Genomic DNA, 19699 nt, shown 5'->3' with positions numbered 1-19699 from the left:
TCCTCTGAGATTTTTCACAGTGCGGAACGTCTTGTATTTTTTAATAATACTTTGCACTGTAGCCACTGGAACTTGAAAACATTTAGATATGGCCTTATAGCCCTTTCCTGACTTGTGAGCAGCCACAATGCGCAGCCGCAGGTCCTCACTGAGCTCCTTTGTCTTAGCCATGACTGTCCACAAACCAACTGCATAGAGCTGCTGTTTTTCACCTGTTGAGTTGATTAAAACAGCTGTTCCCAATGAATCAGGGTAATTAGGATGCTTTAGAAGAGCTTGGATTATTTGGAATGGTATAGAACTTTGGATTTTCCCCATAGACTGTGACAGTTTGCAAAGGGTATGAATCATTTTGGACATGCCACTTTTTGTTCAAATGTAAATAAAAGCGGAGAATTCCCCCCCCCCCCCCCCACAATGATGCCTCTTGTACATCGTCTTATTATCTTTTGGGAGAAGCCCGTGTCATTTCCGGTATAAAAAAAAAAACTTGCTGGTTGAATAAAAGTAAGTTTAAGTAAAAATTTGCCAGGGGTATGAATAATTTCGGGCTTGACTGTATATAAAAGATATTCTCTCTGTGAACAGGAGTTTTGTGAAATGTTTAAGGGTGTTTCTTCATTGAGATATCTGCTCTACCGTTTAATATGTGAAATATGATTAAAACCATTTGCTCAATATTCGTATGCATCATTTCGACCTGCAGTCAATTCAGTCTGCTTAGTTGCAGTCACTTCGCTCCACTTTTGAAGGATGAGCTCGTTTCCTCCTTAAACACATAGGATCTGCACTCCATTGATGATGGCTTTGTAGAGTCGGCAGGTGTAACTCTTCATTGAACTCATCCAGAACCCAGAGTTAGGCTCAATTTGCCGACGCTGCTTTAGTGTTCAAGACCCCAGTGCAATATAAAATATACCTTTTAGAGTCAATGCTCAGATGCCAGTTTAAAACATTTTAATATTTAAACACCTGCATTTGTGGTATGGAAAATCTCATTTGACAAAATAAAGCGGTGAACAGCTACAACATGTAGAGTGTGGTGCAACACCTAGCATTACCTTCACATTAAGTCAGTGAGGAGTTTCATCACATACTCGGGCAGAAAAACAAGGAAGGCAGACTGGAACGTGAAGGAGAACTTTTAAAATGAACGATACACTGAACAATGAAACTTGAAGGAAATTGAACGTGACAGTTCACATCAACAATTGTACAGCAGAGCTTTGGAAAAGTGATACATTTATGCCAGCTTGCCCTCACCCTCTTCCTGAACAACAAGAACTGGAACCGACTGCGATTACAGCTCGCATCAACAATCGGGCAGATGATATTTGGAAGAGTGATACATTTAGGCCAGGTCTTCCTCACCCTCTTCATCAAACTCCCCCTCTTCCTCAGCGGTGGCATCCTGGTACTGCTGGTACTCGGAAACCAAGTCGTTCATGTTGCTCTCTGCCTCGGTGAACTCCATCTCATCCATGCCCTCACCGGTGTACCAGTGGAGGAAAGCTTTGCGCCTGAACATGGCTGTGAACTGCTCAGAGATGCGCTTGAACAGCTCCTGGATGGCGGTGCTGTTTCCAATGAAAGTGGCGGACATCTTGAGACCACGGGGTGGAATGTCACAGACAGCGGTCTTGACATTGTTGGGGATCCATTCAACAAAGTAGCTGCTGTTCTTGTTCTGCACATTCAGCATCTGCTCGTCTACCTCCTTCATGGACATGCGGCCACGGAAGATGGCAGCCACGGTCAGGTAGCGGCCGTGGCGTGGGTCACAGGCAGCCATCATGTTCTTGGAGTCGAACATCTGCTGGGTGAGCTCTGGCACGGTGAGTGCTCGGTACTGCTGGCTGCCTCGGCTTGTGAGGGGGGCAAAGCCCGGCAAGAAGAAGTGCAGACGGGGGAACGGCACCATGTTGACAGCAAGCTTACGCAGGTCAGCGTTGAGCTGCCCGGGGAACCTGAGGCAGGTAGTGACGCCGCTCATGGTGGCAGAGACCAAGTGGTTGAGGTCTCCGTATGAGGGGGTCGTGAGCTTGAGGGTACGGAAACAGATGTCGTAAAGGGCCTCGTTGTCGATGCAGAAGGTCTCATCTGTGTTTTCTACAAGCTGGTGGACCGACAGTGTGGCGTTGTAGGGCTCAACAACTGTGTCTGATACTTTTGGGGAAGGCACCACGCTGAAGGTGTTCATGATGCGATCGGGGTACTCTTCACGGATCTTGCTGATGAGCAGGGTGCCCATACCGGAGCCGGTACCTCCACCCAGGGAATGTGTGAGCTGGAAACCCTGAAGGCAGTCGCAGCTCTCTGCCTCCTTCCTCACCACATCCAGGACAGAGTCCACCAGCTCTGCCCCCTCTGTGTAGTGACCCTTAGCCCAGTTGTTGCCAGCTCCACTCTGGCCTGCAAGAGACGAATCAGGTTAAGCTTCACACAAACGTGGAGAAACTTGAATCTTCTACCCATGATATGCCCCATAAGTGTACAAAATATTTACCGAAGACAAAGTTGTCTGGTCTGAAGATCTGGCCGAAAGGACCAGACCTCACAGAGTCCATGGTACCTGGCTCCAGATCAACCAGTACAGCACGGGGCACATATTTACCACCTATAAAAAAAAAGTGGTGGTGAACAAATTAAATGTCATTCATGCACAAAATAAATAAATACATAAATAAATAAAAGCAGACCAGCTTCAACTTGCCTGAGGCTTCATTGTAGTAGACGTTGATCCTGTCCAGTTGCAGGTCACTGTCACCATGGTAAGAACCAGTTGGGTCAATACCATGCTCGTCACTGATCACCTCCCAAAACTATTAGGAAAGAATGCAAACCTTTGTTAGCTCTTCACGCTCAAATGATAGAAGCAACATTCATCCATTAAATATGCAAGTCATTAATGTTTAGACAGTTAAAATTCATGTGAGTTTTTTTTAAATAACGCTTGGAGCTGGATAGACAATGCTGCTCATCTGTAACAAAATCAAAATAAAATGTTATCTTTTCAAAATATAAATCGAACACCATTTGATTGCTGATGTTTTGAGCATAATTTGATCATTGGGTTAATATCGTAAATAGTTATTTCTGAGGACATGCCCCGCATCAGAGCCGGCCCTCCAGCGAACTAAGCAGCTGCTTAGGGCCCCGCAGCCACTAGGGAGGCCCCAAACTCTTTGCTCAATCATTTGTCCAACCGTCTCTGACCTGGCAACATGTAACCCTTGACCCAACTGGCAACAATGACCGTGACACGCATACGCAAACGTAAGCCCGTTGGCAGGTAACGAGTGCGCACCACCCCTCCCCCCCCTCTCCCCCTCCCTCCCTCACTGAGATCGCGATTTGCGAGGAGGGGAAAATTAGCCTTTGGAGAGCTACGATGTCCAAAAGGATATATCCGTCAGGTGCGGAAAAGAGGAAAAAGAAGAAGGTCGAGGATAAAAAAAGACAAGGACAAGGTAAGGCTAAGTAATGTTATGTTTACCAGATGAACATTTAGCCGAAAACCTGTCGGTTTTTTAATGAGACACTTAAAACGTTGTTAACAGGTGCGTGTGTTAGCTGGCTAGCTGCTTCTACATGTCCTAGCCTGCTGCAGTTAACATGTCCTGGCTGATTTTAAGGTGTGTTTATGGTGAAAAGATAACAGCTGTTTGCCTGTGAGGGGATGAAGGATCAATCACCCATTTATGAATGGCTGATTAGAAAAATAAAAAATACATGTATGGTTCAAATTTCAGTCTAGGCAGTAATATAAAGGGTCAGTAATCACCTGCTCCATACTGTGCAGGCCAGGGTCAGAATATCAACTGTATCTAAGTGTTAAAAAAAACACTCCGCAGTAAAGAGTGTAATTTATATGTAAATAGTTGTGCAATCTATCCCCCTGGACGTACATTAATTTATAGCACTATTTTCTGTAAACAATAATTGTAAAATAATTTTTACTGTCTCAGGCGGAGCAATACTGAAATACTTGGTGGTGGTGGAGCATCAACCAGAGATGATGGAGGCACTGGTAAGAGTTCCCCTGCCCTCTCTTTGAATACCTTTTTGACAGTGCAACCTTTATACTGATAGCTACTTGTGCTCAAGCCAATTTAAAAAATAACTTAAAATCATCATCATCATTCACTGTGTTGTCTTGTACTTGGAGATTACCTTGTATGATGTATCTTGTTTGATCTACTCTGCATGTCATGCATTTTCCATTTATAATTATAAATGTCCCATACAGCAGCTGGAGATGACTCTACAGCAGCTGGAGATGACTCTCCAGCAACACCTGGCTCAGGAGAAAATGTTTCTGGTAGGTAACCATAATGGTCAATCATAAATCTCTTAATTTATAACAACTTGACCTTATGTATGAATTAGTTATGATAAAAAATGGTTTAAACTAACAGACTTCAAAATTAAGAAAACAACTAATAACAGCAAATGTTAAATGTTCTCATTTCATATCAGGCCCATCATCATTTGACCCTCATGTTGCCACATCCTCATCCCCTGTGGCTGGTTCCAGTCATACAGTTGGTAAGTTTCTTGTTTGTTGCCACAATATGTTTATCTCTGTTGGAAAATTTAAATTGTGTGTACACAAGTGGCTAAAAAGATTCTACTGATCTTCTCCACAGCTCCAGTGGTTACTACTGATGATGCTGCTGACCAACCAACATCCTCTTCCTCTATTTGTTCCAACTCCGGGAACTCTGCTCCTCCACCTCCGAGCGATCCAGCACTGTGGCCAGCTAATCTGTCTGACCAATTACGGACTGATTTGGTTTTGCTGGCATGATTTTCTCATGCTCACTCTTTTCTCACATATATATATATATATATATATAATATTTATAAATAATAATAATAATACGAACATAAACTTCATTTATTTGCTCAAGTAAATAGATATAACCACACACAGGCTGCATGAGCCGCTCAGGTAGAGAGACAGACCACAAGAATAGTAGAAATAGAGCATTAATCACATTCACAACAATCAAGACAAGTTTTAACCATAAAATTCAAAGCAACATATAAGGCAGCTTTCCAACACAACACACCTTACAATCAAACAGTATTGTATACTGGACTGAACTTGTCATTTTTTGAACTTGCTAACTGTTGTAACTGTTCTATTCTTTGCCTAAATGAAATCACCAAAAAATAGTTTGCAAATAGTTTGTTTGCAGACTGACCTTCTGTCTAAGAGGTCCAACTTATCTTGGTGGATATGGCAAACTGCTACATGGTTCTGCCTTTTTTGTGTCATGGTTGAACGTAGCCAAGTCTTCAACCTTCTAAGAGCACTAAAGCTCCTCTCTGCTTCAGAGGATGAGACTGGTACAACAAGGAGCAACCTGACCAGAGTTTCAACCTCAGTGAATAAACCACGCACTTCTACTGGCAAACCTGTAAGAATCTCTGCAGCATCTGTGCTGCAACTGCATGGGTAGTTGAGTGTGAACATGGGTAGTTGAACTGCAAGCAACTTGGTGTTAATTTCTGGATATTCATCCACCACAGAATCAATTTCCCCAGTGAGTAGGGGTGCAACGGATCACAACACTCACGGGTCGGATCGGGTCACGGTTTTTGAGTCACGGGTCACGGGTTGGGTCATTAAAAAAAAAAAAAAAATTATAACAAGACAAATGTGACTTAGCTTTCAATTGCTTTTTGGTTTTATTTTTAACATTCAACAGTGAATAACAGGCGTAACATGTGTAAAAACAAAATAATAATCCTGCTTCCTAAGCATAGTAAAATATAAAATAATAATAACTTAACTCAACTTAATAACTTAACTCAAGATGTCCAGGCATCCAATGTATAAAGAAAATCTTAAAATATTTTAAAACAAAATAAAGTGCAAACTGAGGTAGTATAATTCCTTCTCAGAACATGGATTGGATTCTAAATAAAATAAAAAACCTGTGTCAAAGGGAAGCACAGCAGACCTGCTATAAACACCCCAATCGATTTGGTGATGGCTATTGCCCGGTCGGAGCCTGCAGGAAAGCACTGCTTAAATGCATCGCGGAGAAGCGGTTGCTGCGCGTCTTTTTTTTTTTACTCCCGACTCGCCAGGATGATGTCGCTTCACGTGGCTGGCCATGCTCGAGGTGTTGCCGTGTTCGTAGGCCATTCTGGTGCCACAGTGCCGACACACCGTGGCCGTTTTGTCCACCAACCTTTTCCCGTTTTCATGGTGCACAGGGAAGCCAAAGTGCTCCCATACAGCGGATTTAAAGGAGGCAGGAGGCTTCTCCAACTCCGCTCCGCCGCTCGCCATGCTTCCACGCTAAATGTTAAGTAGCCTAATTAATTATGCATGTGCCGATCACGTGAACGCGCAACTATTATTTGTCAGCTGATCCGCGGATCACGTCCATCCCGACCCGTGAGGGTTGATCCGTACGGATCACGGGTAATCCGTGACCCGTTGCACCACTACCAGTGAGCAGGGTGTTTTCTAGTTTCTGCAGGGTCAGTAGACCCTCCTGCTGAAATCTGTCTGCTAGCTGTGAGTCAGCAATGTCAAGCACCTTATAGTACTCTACTCTGTAGTGTTCCATAGGAGTGTTGGCCTTGTACACATCTGCTTCTCCGTGTAAACGCTTGGGTGGTTTTCCGATTTGTGGCACTGTAATGGGCTCTAAGTCTAAAGACTCCACCATGTAAGATGCCCTCTGAAAAAGGCTTTGAAAAGCATCATCATTTCTTTTGCTTCTCAGAGTTGATTGGACACAACCAACAGCCCTGTGCATACCAGAGATGGTCTGTGTTTTTCTTTGGAGAGAAGTGTTCAGACATTCTAGTTCTCCAACCACAGCTTCTGCTACCACAAGACCCAGCACAGTTTTGCCTTTAATGAATTGTTGTTGCAGACCATTAGCGGTGGCTGCACTAGGTGAACTGTTATCTGGGTCATTCCGTGTCATTTCATCAAATGCCTCCCACCTGACCATCTTAGAATGTCCTGAAAAAATTTGAGTACAAAGACACACTTGTTAATAGGACAAATCCAAAATATTAGGTCTCTACTGTCAACAGTTTTCTCATGAAACATCATTGAATGAAGGGTAGTTTAGACGGTTTTTGGCATCATACTCTGAAAAGCCATTTTTAAACGGCATTATCTGGAAAACTATCTCACCTGTGGCCTTCAAAATTTCTACAGTGTATATCTGTTACTAATAGCCTCCAGACATGAAATATCAGGGGTGTAGCTCAATGATAACCTAGTATGGTAGGTACTTAAAATGAGGCTTGTTGAAATAAAGTAGTACATTTGAAGAGTGGCTGAGCTCCCATTTTTACAGATAAAAGACTTCTATCACTTCTGCCTCTATCTCTGGGGTAAGCTTAAACATTCTACAAAATATGGTCTCTCTTAGATTATTAGTTTCACAGATATTAAGGCTCAAAAATGGAAGTTAACACATCTTTGCCCAACTTCAGAGTCATATTCCAAAAAACTGACAACACGTATCAGGTCCAACCGTACTTTTTATGAAAGATCATATTCTTGTTAAAATCATATTAAAAAATCAGGAGGGTGTTTTGCCTCATTTTGTCGCAGTGATTTTTTAAAGATCCTGATATTGGTGGGGTTTTTGTGGCTGGTTTTGGTACTGCATGTCCTAATAGCCTTCCAGTAAACATCACAGGAGGGCAATTCAAATGTGTTTTTTACCATTTACCAAAGACTTACATGTGCCTAAATGCTACCGATAAATTTAGCCTCACGAAAACATTCAAATGTAGCACAGTTGTAGTTACAGAGGCAATAAGTCCTTGAATGTGAGTTAAACATGGTGAAAGCAGCTTTTAATGTCTTAAACCATGAACAAAAATAGCATAATATTGAAGACTGTACATTTTGTCATACTTTAAGTATATAAATACCACAACCAAATCAAATAATAATCTTAATTTGAGCATAAGATTTTACATTACAGTACAAAAGTCTCCAAATTTTGATATTGAATAACAGTTTGTCTCTATGCTCACTGTGAGGGATCACACATTTTTCATCTTTTCATTTTTCAGACCTAAAGTATGACAAAATGTACAGTCTTCAATATTATGCTATATTTGTTCATAAGACATTAAAAGCTGCATTTCAGCATGTTCAACTCACATTCAAGGACTTATTGCCTCTGTAACTACAACTGTGCTACATTTTAATGTTTTCGTGAGGCTAAATTTATCAGTAGCATTTAGTCACATGTAAGTCTTTGGTAAATGGTAAAAAACACATTTGAATTGCCCTGCTGTGATGTTTACTTGTAGGATAATAAGACATGCAGTACCAAAAACGGCCACAAAAACCCCACCAATATCAGGATTTTAAAAAATCACTGCGACAAATTGAGGCAAAACACCCTCCCAATTTTTAAATATGATTTTAACAAGAATATGATCTTTCAAAAAAAGTAAGTTTGGACCTGATACGTGTTGTCAGTTTTTTGGAATATGACTCTGAAGTTGGGCAAAGATGTGTTTACTTCCATTTTTGAGCCTTAATATCTGTGAAACTAATCATCTGAGAGAAACCATATTTTGTAGAATGTTTAAGCTAACACCAGAGATAGAGGCAGATGTGATAGAAGTCTTTTATCTGCAAAAATGGGAGCTCAGCCACTCTTCAAATGTACTACTTTATTTCAAAAAGCCTAATTTTAAGTACCTACCATACTAGGTTATCATTGAGCTACATCCCTGATATTAAATGTCTGGAGACTATTAGTAACAGATATACTCTGTAAAAATGTTGAAGGCCACAGGTGAGATAGTTTTCCAGATATTGCTGTTTAAAAATGGCTTTTCAGAGCATGATGCCAAAAACCGTCTAAACTACCCTTCATTCAATGATGTTTCATGAGAAAACTATTGACAGTAGAGACCTAATATTTTGGATTTGTCCTATTAACAAGTGTGTCTTTGTACTTGAATTTTTTCAGGACATTCTGAGATGGTCAGGTGGGAAGATTTTCAGAAATTTGATGAAATGAAACGGAATGACCCATCTGCCATCTCCCCCAGGGACGTGAGGACAGAGTCATACTGTGCGAGCACAGACCGGATGGCACTTTGTCTCACAGTCCATCTAGTTTGGCAGAGAGGTTTCAGAGCAGTGGAGGTACCATGATCATGATAATCTGATGAAACATCTCTTTATATTTACCAGAAAGTCCACATAAGGTTCCCAACTGATGAACCCAGTCAAGTGCATCTTTCACCATCTTTGAAGCTGTGCAGGCCTTTTGTGTGACCAAGTTTACGCAATGTGCACCACAGTGCACATATGCAGCTAGGGGCTGTTTCAGTCTGATCAGAGCCTGTGCACCTGAGTACTTGCCAGACATATTGGCAGCGCCATCATAAGTCTGCCCCCGTAATGCTGACAGAGCATGTTTAACCTGCAAAGTACATCTAAAAATCGAATTTATTTATATATATATATATATATATATATATAAATATATATATATATATAAATATATATATAGCCGTAGCTGCCAGTCATTGACCTTTTTTTCTTTCTTACAGTATATATATATATATATATATATAACTTTTTTAACATGTCGGCCCTGTGATAGACTGGCGTCCTGTCCAGGGTGTACCCTGCCTTCGCCCAATGATAGCTGGGATCGGCTCCAGCCCCCCCGCGACCCTAAAAATACAGGATAAGCGGTAGACAATGGATGGATATATAACATTTTTACTCAAGTTGTCCTGTCCCAGTTTTTTTAAGGGTGTCTCAGATGTTGATCATTTTAATTCTTCATGAGAAATTCATTGGCTTTTATTTATTGTCAGAAACCACAGGGGAGTGTTTTCTGAACATGACAGGAAATAATGCTAAGAATATCATGTCGATTAGGGCTGAACGATATATCGTTATCGTATCTATATCTACATATGAACATTCAAGATATTAATATCGAAAAAGCAACGATATAAACTATATAGATTTCCCCCGCGCTCGGCCTGCATGTACAGCTCTGGCAGTCACAATAAGCATCATTTTTACGATTGCCCTTGAATGCACCGCTATGGCCAGCCAACCACAAACCTTATTTCATGCTTGCTGTGGATCGACAGCTGAAGCCAACCAATGACCAACATACGAGGGCGGGACTCCCGCCGCGGGAGTGAGGGAGACGGAGACTGACGCACACACACGACATACGCAGCGGGGAAATCCAAAAGAAAGAAAGAAAAGTGAGACGAGTGCGGAAGATAATGCGGCCAGTGGTGGTGCCGATTCTGATTTGGTGCCGAAACATAAATCACCCTCCATTATTTGGAGGAATTTTGGATTTAATAACGATGGTGTCAACCAGAGCGAGGTGTTGTGCAGATCGTGTTTGGCGCAAATTGCACCGAGTGTATGCGTTCAGTAGCGTAAAGCCCTGATTATGCTTCCGCGTAGTGATATATAATATAATATAATATATATATATATACATACATATATATACATATAGATGTTTATACATTTTATTTATTAGGATTTACAGCTGATACCGCGATAGTAGTGATCACCATACAGGGTCACGGAACATCTTCATGTATATAGACGATCTTTGGCTGATCAAGTGACTGCACAGAACTGAATGGCGAATCTAGCTAACCGGCTGAAACACAGCACAGCAGAAAGTAGGACTAACTTCTGTTCAGTTAACATGATTTGACTCGTGAGTGGTGGCAGTGGAGCCCTAGCAGTAGCGTACCTCCTGTTGGGCAGATACTTATATTCTTTTCTTATATATTTCTCTCTTTTTTCGCATGCTTTCTTCATGGGGAGAGACCGGGAGAGAGTGACAGGAGGGAAGCGCACGTCCGAGCGAGGTGGGCAAAACCAAATCTCAGAGCGGGAGGGGGCACAGACAAACGTCACTATTTTTTACTGTTAAATTGAGAAAATCTACCACACTGTTGTGATTATAATACTTAACGTTCATTATCAATAATTACGATATCATATTGGGTGGGTTGCAACCCACCCACCCCCCCCAAAAATTACGCCTATGCGGTACTGAAGACGACCCAAAATGGCATTCGTTTCGTTCAGCTTTAAATGGCCATTTTCTCAAAAAGGACAGTTTATATTTCCAGGGTGTGGTTTCAGTGGCGCGAACGGGCACAAAGCGCCGCTCCGGGAGCAGAGAGCCCGGCGGAGAACACGACACGAGTCACGAGTCAAACGAAATATAGTTTTACTAACCTTAGCGCCAATCTGGTTTCCACATTGGCCGGCTTGAAGATGCACAATTTCTCTCATTTTCGTTCTGGATGCGGTGTATGAGCTCTCAATGAATGTACGTAGTTAACAGCTCAACGCTCGTCTTTATACTACATAAAGACCCGCCCCCTAAGTCTCAGCTCGACTGTTAATTGGCTCCTTTGCGCAAGCATAATATACAGACACCATTTTGAACCAATCAAATGTTAAAATGGCCCTGCACCATTTGTCTACCCCGCCTGCCAATAACATCGATATTAACGTTTAATATTTCTTAATTTTTAGCAAGTTTAAAGTAAATCCTTGTCAGAGCAACCCGGCCTTACGCCGTTTATCAATCTGCGCCGTTTCTCAATCTCAGTCTTGCGTTCTGGTGGATTTGTGCACCGTCATCTCATCAGTCGCAGCAGGGCCGTGCAGAGACCTTTGGAGGGGCAGGTGCTCAAAGTTAAAAGGGGGCACATGGAGCACGAATTTGAAACACCATACAGAAACATACCTTGCAATATAACCGGTTGAATGGTAGAAACCCATATTCATAAAGAATGTAACATGGAATCACAACACACCATGTCATTGTCCACACACACACACACACACACACACACACACACACACACACACACACACAGTGACATTTCATACCTTTTCAAAAATTGTACTGTATAGCCACGAATTTAATCCATTCATAATCTGCCATTTATTATTCCTAGTGCTAAATTATTAAAGTAAAAAATAATTAAATTATATTGAAATCATGTACTTAAATATTTTTGTGCTTTTACTCAGTTTGACTATCGACTTTGCGTAAGACAGCAAGGTTCTAAAAGTTATATAATTTGTATGCATATTATATTTAATTTGTTAAATGAGAGGTTGAGAAAATCAAAATTCTAATTCTTCTATTATTGTTGTATTTATACTGTAATAGTCCAAAATTATGTGAATATGTATACGCATAGTTTCAGTGAAATAACAGTCTTTGCCTCATTGCCATAGAAACATAGGAAAAAACAGCTTGACAGTAAAATAACACATATTATCTCTCTAATGCACTTTGCCCTTGTGCTAAGGGCGCCGTCCATCGGGGGGCGCCACGCCAGTGCCACAAATGGTTAAAAAAAAAAAAAATTGGTACAAGAAATAATCCCACGTTAATTAAAATGCAAAGCAAAGCCTATTTAATAGAAATAATAGTTGTAACAACATTACAAAGCCCCCCCCCCCCCCCCCCATGCACGGTGCGCCCCCTCCCTTCCCGTAGGCTATCATGATTCTTTTTGGACGTCACCACATCAAAAAATCAACACAAGATGTCAAAACGGCCAAAACTGTCGGGTGCCCAGGGAAGAAAAAAAAGAAAAGAAGAGGAGGAGAAACGAGAAAAAGACAGAGGTAATGTTACATGAAATTATTTATCTGTTACAGATAGACACCTGGCTTTTTAGCATTAGGATAACGTTACATGATTCGCTAATTGCTAATCAATAAATAGCTAACGTTAGTTGACTGTTTTAACGTCAGTTAATATTGTGGAGGGGGTTTAGCTGTTATGGAAAGTAATAATGTAAGGTTAGGTAATTACAGTACTCACACCTTACATTCCTCAGGGACATTTGTATTAGATCTTTTAAGCAGGTGTTTACATTTGTTTACATTTTTATTGCCTTTTGGTTAGCTCACGTTTGCCCTGCTGGTAATAGTGACTTTTCCACCCCTTTATATATTATAGTTGTAAGCCTAGTTGTTAAAGTGCACCTCATTAATGTTAATTAAGCAATATCACATGAGAGAGAATGCTGTTTTGAATATGAGCACTGCTGTGATTCGGTCAAAGATAATCATAACATAACATTCTCATATATATTACTGCTACTTTGCATTCTGCTATTCAGCATTTCACTGTAATGATGATAAATTTAATCTAATCTAATTTGCATATCAGTTAACATCATACATATATCTCTTTGGTTTTTCATTTATATTATATCATTTCATTTTATTCCTGGAATCATGTTTTTATTATTAGACTGTAATACTCAATGGTGTCACATACTCCTCTCTTCAGATGCACTGTTGAAGTTTCTAAATCCCACCCCTGGGCCATCTACCACATCTACCACTGCTGCCTCCACCTCAGCAGCACAACCCAGCCATGATGCAGCATCAGCAGCACAACCCAGCCATGATGCAGCAGCATCAAGGTCTTCCTGTTGCCCCCACCTTTAATATCTTGTTTTGTGCAGTGCCTTATTAGGGCCCGAGCGCCGACAACGTCGGGCTGCGAAGCCCTATTAGTCTAGGGGCGTGGCCACGCCGACGCCATGACTGCGCTACTATTTTCAAGCTTCGCCATTGGCATTAAAGCTGTTATAACTTCACCGGTTCTTCTCTGATCTGCTCCAAAATATTCATGCTTGTTAACAGTCACGTCCTGAACACAACTGCACTGCAATTTTAACTCACAGGTAGAGCGCCACCTAATGGCGACAGGAAATGTGACTGATTTTAGGCCCTTTTTCTGAGCAACAGCCCCCCCTCTAGGTTGAGCGTACACGCATGAAATATTTTTTACTAGATAGCGCAAGTGGAGCTGTACAAAAAAGCCTCTTGAACCCACCGCCTCAAGTCATGATAAAGTAGGTAAAAAAAATGTTTTTAGCCAAGTGTGTAATTCAGCCAGGTTTTCACTCAATCTTCACTCAGGGAGCATAGGGTGGAGAGACACAGGCGCACAGCGACCACCAGATGGAGTCAGAGATCTATCAGTGATGGAGAACTGTGAATCTCACATGCAGCTTACAATCTGCCTCACACCAGATCAACAGTCATGCCACTTTTAATTCCTTTTTTTAAATTCCTCTCATTTCAGCCTGGACACAAAGGGAGGAGGAGAGATGGCACACATCTCCACATGCACCTCACACAGCTGTCAGTTGAACTCTGCCATAAACATCCAAACTATTATAACTTCAGTGTTTCTTCTCTGAGCTGCCCCAAACTTTCCACACCTGATAAGAGTTCCTTGCTGAACACATCTGCACTTTCATATTCACTCACAGTCAGAGCGCCACCTGCTGGCCACAGGAAATGTCATTGCTTTTCTGACTTTTTCCAAGTTAAAGCCACACCTGATTTTTTTTTATAACTAATTCCTCTCATTTCAGCTTGCAAGGAGGACACAGGGGGAGGAGGAGAGGACACACTAGGGGGAGGAGGAGAGATGTCAGGAAGGCATGAACATGTGTGTATGTGACAGCAAATGGCTTTGAATGTCAATCGCTTGTGTCTAAGCTGCCGCCACGAGCAGGTGGCCGCTGCACGGGTAGGCGGCTGCCGCGCTGCCGTGTGAATGCAGGCACTCCACGACCGCACGTGAGAGACGTATGCCTTTCGGTGTCCATCGCTTCCATCTCCACTTGCGCCAGGAGAGGCGGCCGCTCCAAGGGCAGCGTCCACGACACTGCCCTGTGACCGCAGTCACTCCACCACCGCATATGAGCGAGGGCCCGTCACGATACTGCTCGCAGTTTTAATTTATATTGTATTTTTAATTTATTTTATGCAACTTGTTGACACATTTTATTTTGTGTTTAGTTAGATCTTATACTACGCTAATTTGCTAGCATGTAGCTTGTCCTTAGGATCCAAAGGGGGGTGAAGTTAGAAGCGACCAAGCACTTCCACGTTGTCCCTATTTAAATACGGTTACGTGAGTAGTTACATGACCCAAGTTTGGTTACACAAAATGAAACATGCCAATTTTTCTAAGCGGATAACAAGGATAACTATATAGTATGGCGGAATAACAACTGGAAGCACTTCGACGTCGGCGCAGTAATATCATCACTCAAAACATGACGGGACTATATACCTTCTGCTTGTTTTCACAACCCTGTACGATGCACGTTATAACCATGATGTTTGATTGTTCACAAACTATCTTACTACAACCTGATGCTTCCTCAACTGTGCACAAACTACTACAGGTAGTGCAGGCGACGGCGTGCAGGTCACGTAGGTTCTATTGACGGAAGTAAGAGGGGGAGCGGAGTGATGATATTACTGCGCCGACGTCGAAGTGCTTCCAGTTGTTATTCCGCCATACTATATAGTAGTATATACTATATAGTCGCGCCGGGGTCCGGTCTTCCCGAGTCGGGTTTGGTAATGCAGCCCGTCCATCTCAGCTCATCTGTCTGTCGGCTTGAACTCGTCGCTGATTGGATGTCGCGGCGCGATGCCGCCTGAAAAGTTCGATATTTTCAACTTTATTCGCGCCGTGTCAGACGCGCCATTCGCTTCATTCGCGTCAGACGCGCCATTCGCGCCGTTCGCGCCATTCGCGCCGTTCGCGCCATTCGCGCCGTTCGTGCCATTCGCGCCGCGTCAGACGCGCCATTCGCGCCATTCGCGCCGCGTCTCATCGCGCCAGACGCTCCATTCGCGCCGCCTCCGCCTGAATCGCGTGTCATCGCGCCATTTACATTGGTTTTCAATGTAGAGTCGCCGCTCAATTCGCGTCTATCGCGTTCGGTGTAAAGGGGCGTTCACACCGAACGCGATAGACCCGTATTCGGAGGATGCACCGCTACTATCCTTCGCGGCCTCCCATATCCCAAGATGCTTTGCGCGCCGCTGTTCAACCAACAATGGCGGCGAAAGACGGCAGCAGCACCGGCACCGGCAGCAGTGCCGAATACACATTTAAATGTAAGTAACGGGCGGACGTTCGGACGTTCAAGGGGCCTTAAAACACATTTGAGTGTTAAAATGCGTGAAGTTAATAATGCTAATACGTGTAGCCACTGGAATGTAGGGCCAGCTACGTGATGTAGCTTAAGGCTATTGATACGAGGAGCTCAGTTAACGTTAGCCTTTAAACGTAACGTAAGCCTAAAACTCTTCACTTTCAAATGTTACAAGCTCCGATGGTAACTTATATCTTATTGTAACCGTGGAATGGCGCGTCTGAGGCGGAAGAGGAGGGTCCGCCGACGTGACCCGCCGGCTCCCCTCAAAAATGAGCGTCATGCGCGAATGAAGCGAATGACGCGAATGAAGCGAATGACGCGAATGGCGCGAATGGCGCTAAAAAAGTCCAAAATTATCAAGCAGCGCGATACACGCATCTGACGCGATTGTATTCGCGTCTATCGCATTCGGTGTGAACGCTGCATTACAAATCATGCCTTCAAGTGTTTGTTGATTCTATCTTTGCTCGCATGGACAGCGTTGTCAAAGATGTATCCAACATGTCTAAAGACATTCAAGACCTGAAAGCAAGCCTCCAATTTTCTCAGGCAGACTTGGACGACCTGCAAACCTCTAATGCAGCATGGAGAAAATCCAAGTTATCACTGATAGCCTTGCTGATTACCAAACTTCCATAAATAATCTATTTGGAAAAACAGATTACTTGGAAAATCAGTCAAGAAGAAATAATCTGTTGATTGATGGTGTGCCTGACTCTAAATCTGAATCTTGGAGTGAGACAGAAATCAAGGTAAAAGTACTTTCTGACCACCTGAAAATATACTCCAAGCTTATAGAAATTGAAAGATCTCATCGGACTGGGAAATATGACCATGCTGGACGTCTCAGATCCATTGTGGTGAAACTGCTCTGTCACAAAGACAAAGAAGAAATTCTGAAAAGAGCAAAATCACTAAAAGGCACCAACATGTTCATCAATGAGACTGTACGCATGAAACGCAAGGATCTTCTGCCACAACTGAGAGAGGAGAGGAAGAAGGGGAACATCGCCTTTCTAAAATATGACCAACTGATTGTGCATCCTCCTAGATCCACTTAACCTCCTCAAGCTGTCACACAGTTACAGATTTTAGAGTTTTTCTAGAGTTTTGTCTTATGTGTGATATAAGTGAGTCAAATCCTCTTTTGCTAGGAGATTTGTCAATAAATCCACAGGACTTAAATGACCGTAATTATATGTATAATGATTCCTATGATCCAGATGTCAACTTCCTTAACTTAAGAAGGAGCCAAGGTTCATGTAATTATGATGAGGAAGAATTCAATACATTCTCTGGCAATTTACTAAATGAGGGTTACAAAAATATTTTTTCAACTTTTCATCTGAACATACGCAGTTTACCAAAAAATGATGACCATCTAGTTCAATATCTGTCATCTTTAAATCATGTATTTTAGTAGGATTTACTACATCGTCCTCACTGCTATTTTTATTTTCAACGATCCCGATCGGGTCCAGGTGGACTTCAGGACCAGGTTGCAGCACTACCGGCACCCCACATCTCCGCGATCCACCAGACCTGAACAGGCTGCAGTCCGTCCCCGATCCCAAACTCCTTGGCGATCGCTCGCCACAATCTGTCCCTCATCTCTGCATCTTTATAGTTTTCAGACTGTCCTACGGCGCTTTGGTTTGAGTGACGGTTTTTGACGGACGAAGACCCCGCCGCCGCCTCTCGTCGGCCGGCCAGCCACCGCAGCCTGTCGCCGGCCACTGCAGCTTATCGCCGGCCGGCCGCCGCTCGCCGGCCGGCCGGCCGCCGCTCGCCCAAAGTCTCATATAAATAATTCATATATATCGCGTTTTTTAAGTAAATAAAGGAAAACATCACACTTTGGCCGTTTGTGTCGTCTTGTTCTGCTCTGCAATATAAATATTAACATTTATTATTGTACGATTATTCATATTTCCTCCGCTTTTTCCTGCTCTCTCTCCTCTCGTCCCTTCGCGATTTGTATTTCAGCGCAATGCATGATGGTAAAATTTGCTCGGCTAGTGACCATCGGCTGTACACTACTTTTCACGATGCATTGTGGGAAACTTTGAGTGGACTATATAGGGAATAGTAATGCTCACTACACATTCGGACAGCCCTACAAAATGGCGAACTCCCTATAGTGCACTATATAGGGAGTAGGGAGTGATTTCGGACACAGTCTGAGGGAAGAGGGAGGGGCGCTCACCTTGGGCACCGCGGGGCACCGATACCTGCACTTTGGTTCCGCTTTACTTTTGATCCCCCCTTCCACAGTAACATCGATTACATTGTTGGCATTAATACGGTAACATGTAAAATCATACACTTATTTAAATAACCTGCGCGAGCCTGGAATAAACAAAATCAACCTGCCCTTACATTCAGGTGTATCACATCAGCCAGACAGTCCGAGATGCGAGTTGCAATGTGAGTGTCAGAGGTTGGGGGAAAAGAGAGGAACAGGTGGGTGTCATCTGCGTAGCAATGGTAGGAGAATCCATGCGATGTAATAACAGAACCTAGTGATCTGGTGTAGAGTGAGAACAGAAGCGGTCCTAATACTGAGCCTTGAGGGACACCCGTGTCCAGAGAACAGGGTTTGGACATAGAGCCATTCCATGTGACCTGAAAGGTGCGATTTGTCAGGTATGATGTAAACCAGGTGAGAGCAGAGTCAGTTATGCTAAGTTCAGCCAGGGTGGAGAGGAGGATTTGGTGGTTGACTGTGTCGAATGCAGCAGATAGATCGAGGAGAATGAGAACGGAGGAGTGGGATGAGGCTCTGGCGTCTCGCAGGGACTCGGTCACGGTGAGGAGGGCCGTCTCAGTGGAGTGAGCAGTCCTGAATCCTGATTGATTAGGGTCAAGGAGGTTGTTCTGCGAGAGATAGGATGACAGTTGTCATATAACACTAGATTTGTAAGTATCTAACTCAAAATCCCTGCGATGAGGCTCCATCATATCAAACAACAGTGAAAACCTTTGGCACTGCACTGATTAACATGGCACATCCAGGCACATGATTAAATCGAATAGTAAGTATTGTAGTATTGAGCAATATTTAAAAAAAACATAATGCAGATTGGGAGCATCTTTCATCTGAGCCTGGTCGGTTCTCCCTGCGACCTCCTGGAGAAACAGATTCAGCAGGTTTGTTCTGGTCCGATCAGCTCACATTTAGATATTGGTGGTTTCCCATGGAATGTTGCCAGAGGTGGATTCAATTTGACCCCCAGCGTCTTCAGCTCTTTGTGCATTGCGTGTGCACTCTGTTGCCTTTGCGTATCTATCAGGTACAATACTCACTGCAGACCACACATTGCAGTTACAGTAGATTTCCCAGTTTGGTGATCATATCTAACTCCTGTTTTCTTTGTCAGTGAGTCAGTGGTACTTTGAGGAAACATTTTATATTTCTTTAGGAATTTGCATGAGCATATCAATTTCTATGAAAATTAACTCATCATTTTATTAATAACAACAACAAAGAAATGATAATCAATTGGTTTCCACATGCTGAATCCGAACATAGAAGTCAAATCAACACAAACCAGATGTTTGGACTATACTTTAGAGACAGCTTTTCTCTCCTCGATCATTTGTGAATGGTCTCTTACTGCATTCAGGAACGAAGATACTCCCCAAAAACGATTGGTGTATCCTTTCAACAGGA

The 19699-nt window shown here is 42.8% G+C and overlaps 1 protein-coding gene across 1 annotated transcript; it reads right to left on the bottom strand.

The window, feature by feature from the left end:
• Positions 1 to 934: 934 nt before the first annotated feature.
• On the bottom strand, positions 935 to 11385 carry LOC311023476 (tubulin beta-1 chain-like). Its single transcript, XM_084025327.1, has 4 exons — positions 11255 to 11385; positions 2714 to 2822; positions 2507 to 2617; positions 935 to 2412 (listed from the first exon to the last, which is right to left on the bottom strand). Exons 1-4 carry the CDS (start codon positions 11309 to 11311, stop codon positions 1352 to 1354), a joined length of 1338 nt encoding a protein of 445 aa, XP_083881453.1. The 5' UTR covers positions 11312 to 11385; the 3' UTR covers positions 935 to 1351.
• Positions 11386 to 19699: the final 8314 nt, after the last annotated feature.

This window comes from Eutrigla gurnardus, assembly GCF_963514095.1.
Source record: "Eutrigla gurnardus genome assembly, chromosome: 13".
In the NCBI taxonomy this organism is placed as follows: Eukaryota; Metazoa; Chordata; class Actinopteri; order Perciformes; family Triglidae; genus Eutrigla; species Eutrigla gurnardus.
This window is presented reverse-complemented; position numbering and strand designations above follow the sequence as displayed.

Bases quoted from the DNA above. Each gene is read 5' to 3' on its own strand.
- LOC311023476 (XM_084025327.1), bottom strand. From the start codon at position 11,311: ATGAGAGAAATTGTGCATCTTCAAGCCGGCCAATGTGGAAACCAGATT. The intron at 2,823-11,254 runs GTTAGTAAAACT...CTTTCCTAATAG, and splicing joins GAAACCAGATTGGCGCTAAG to TTTTGGGAGGTGATCAGTGA. The intron at 2,413-2,506 runs GTAAATATTTTG...CGTCTCTTGCAG, and splicing joins ACCAGACAACTTTGTCTTCG to GCCAGAGTGGAGCTGGCAAC.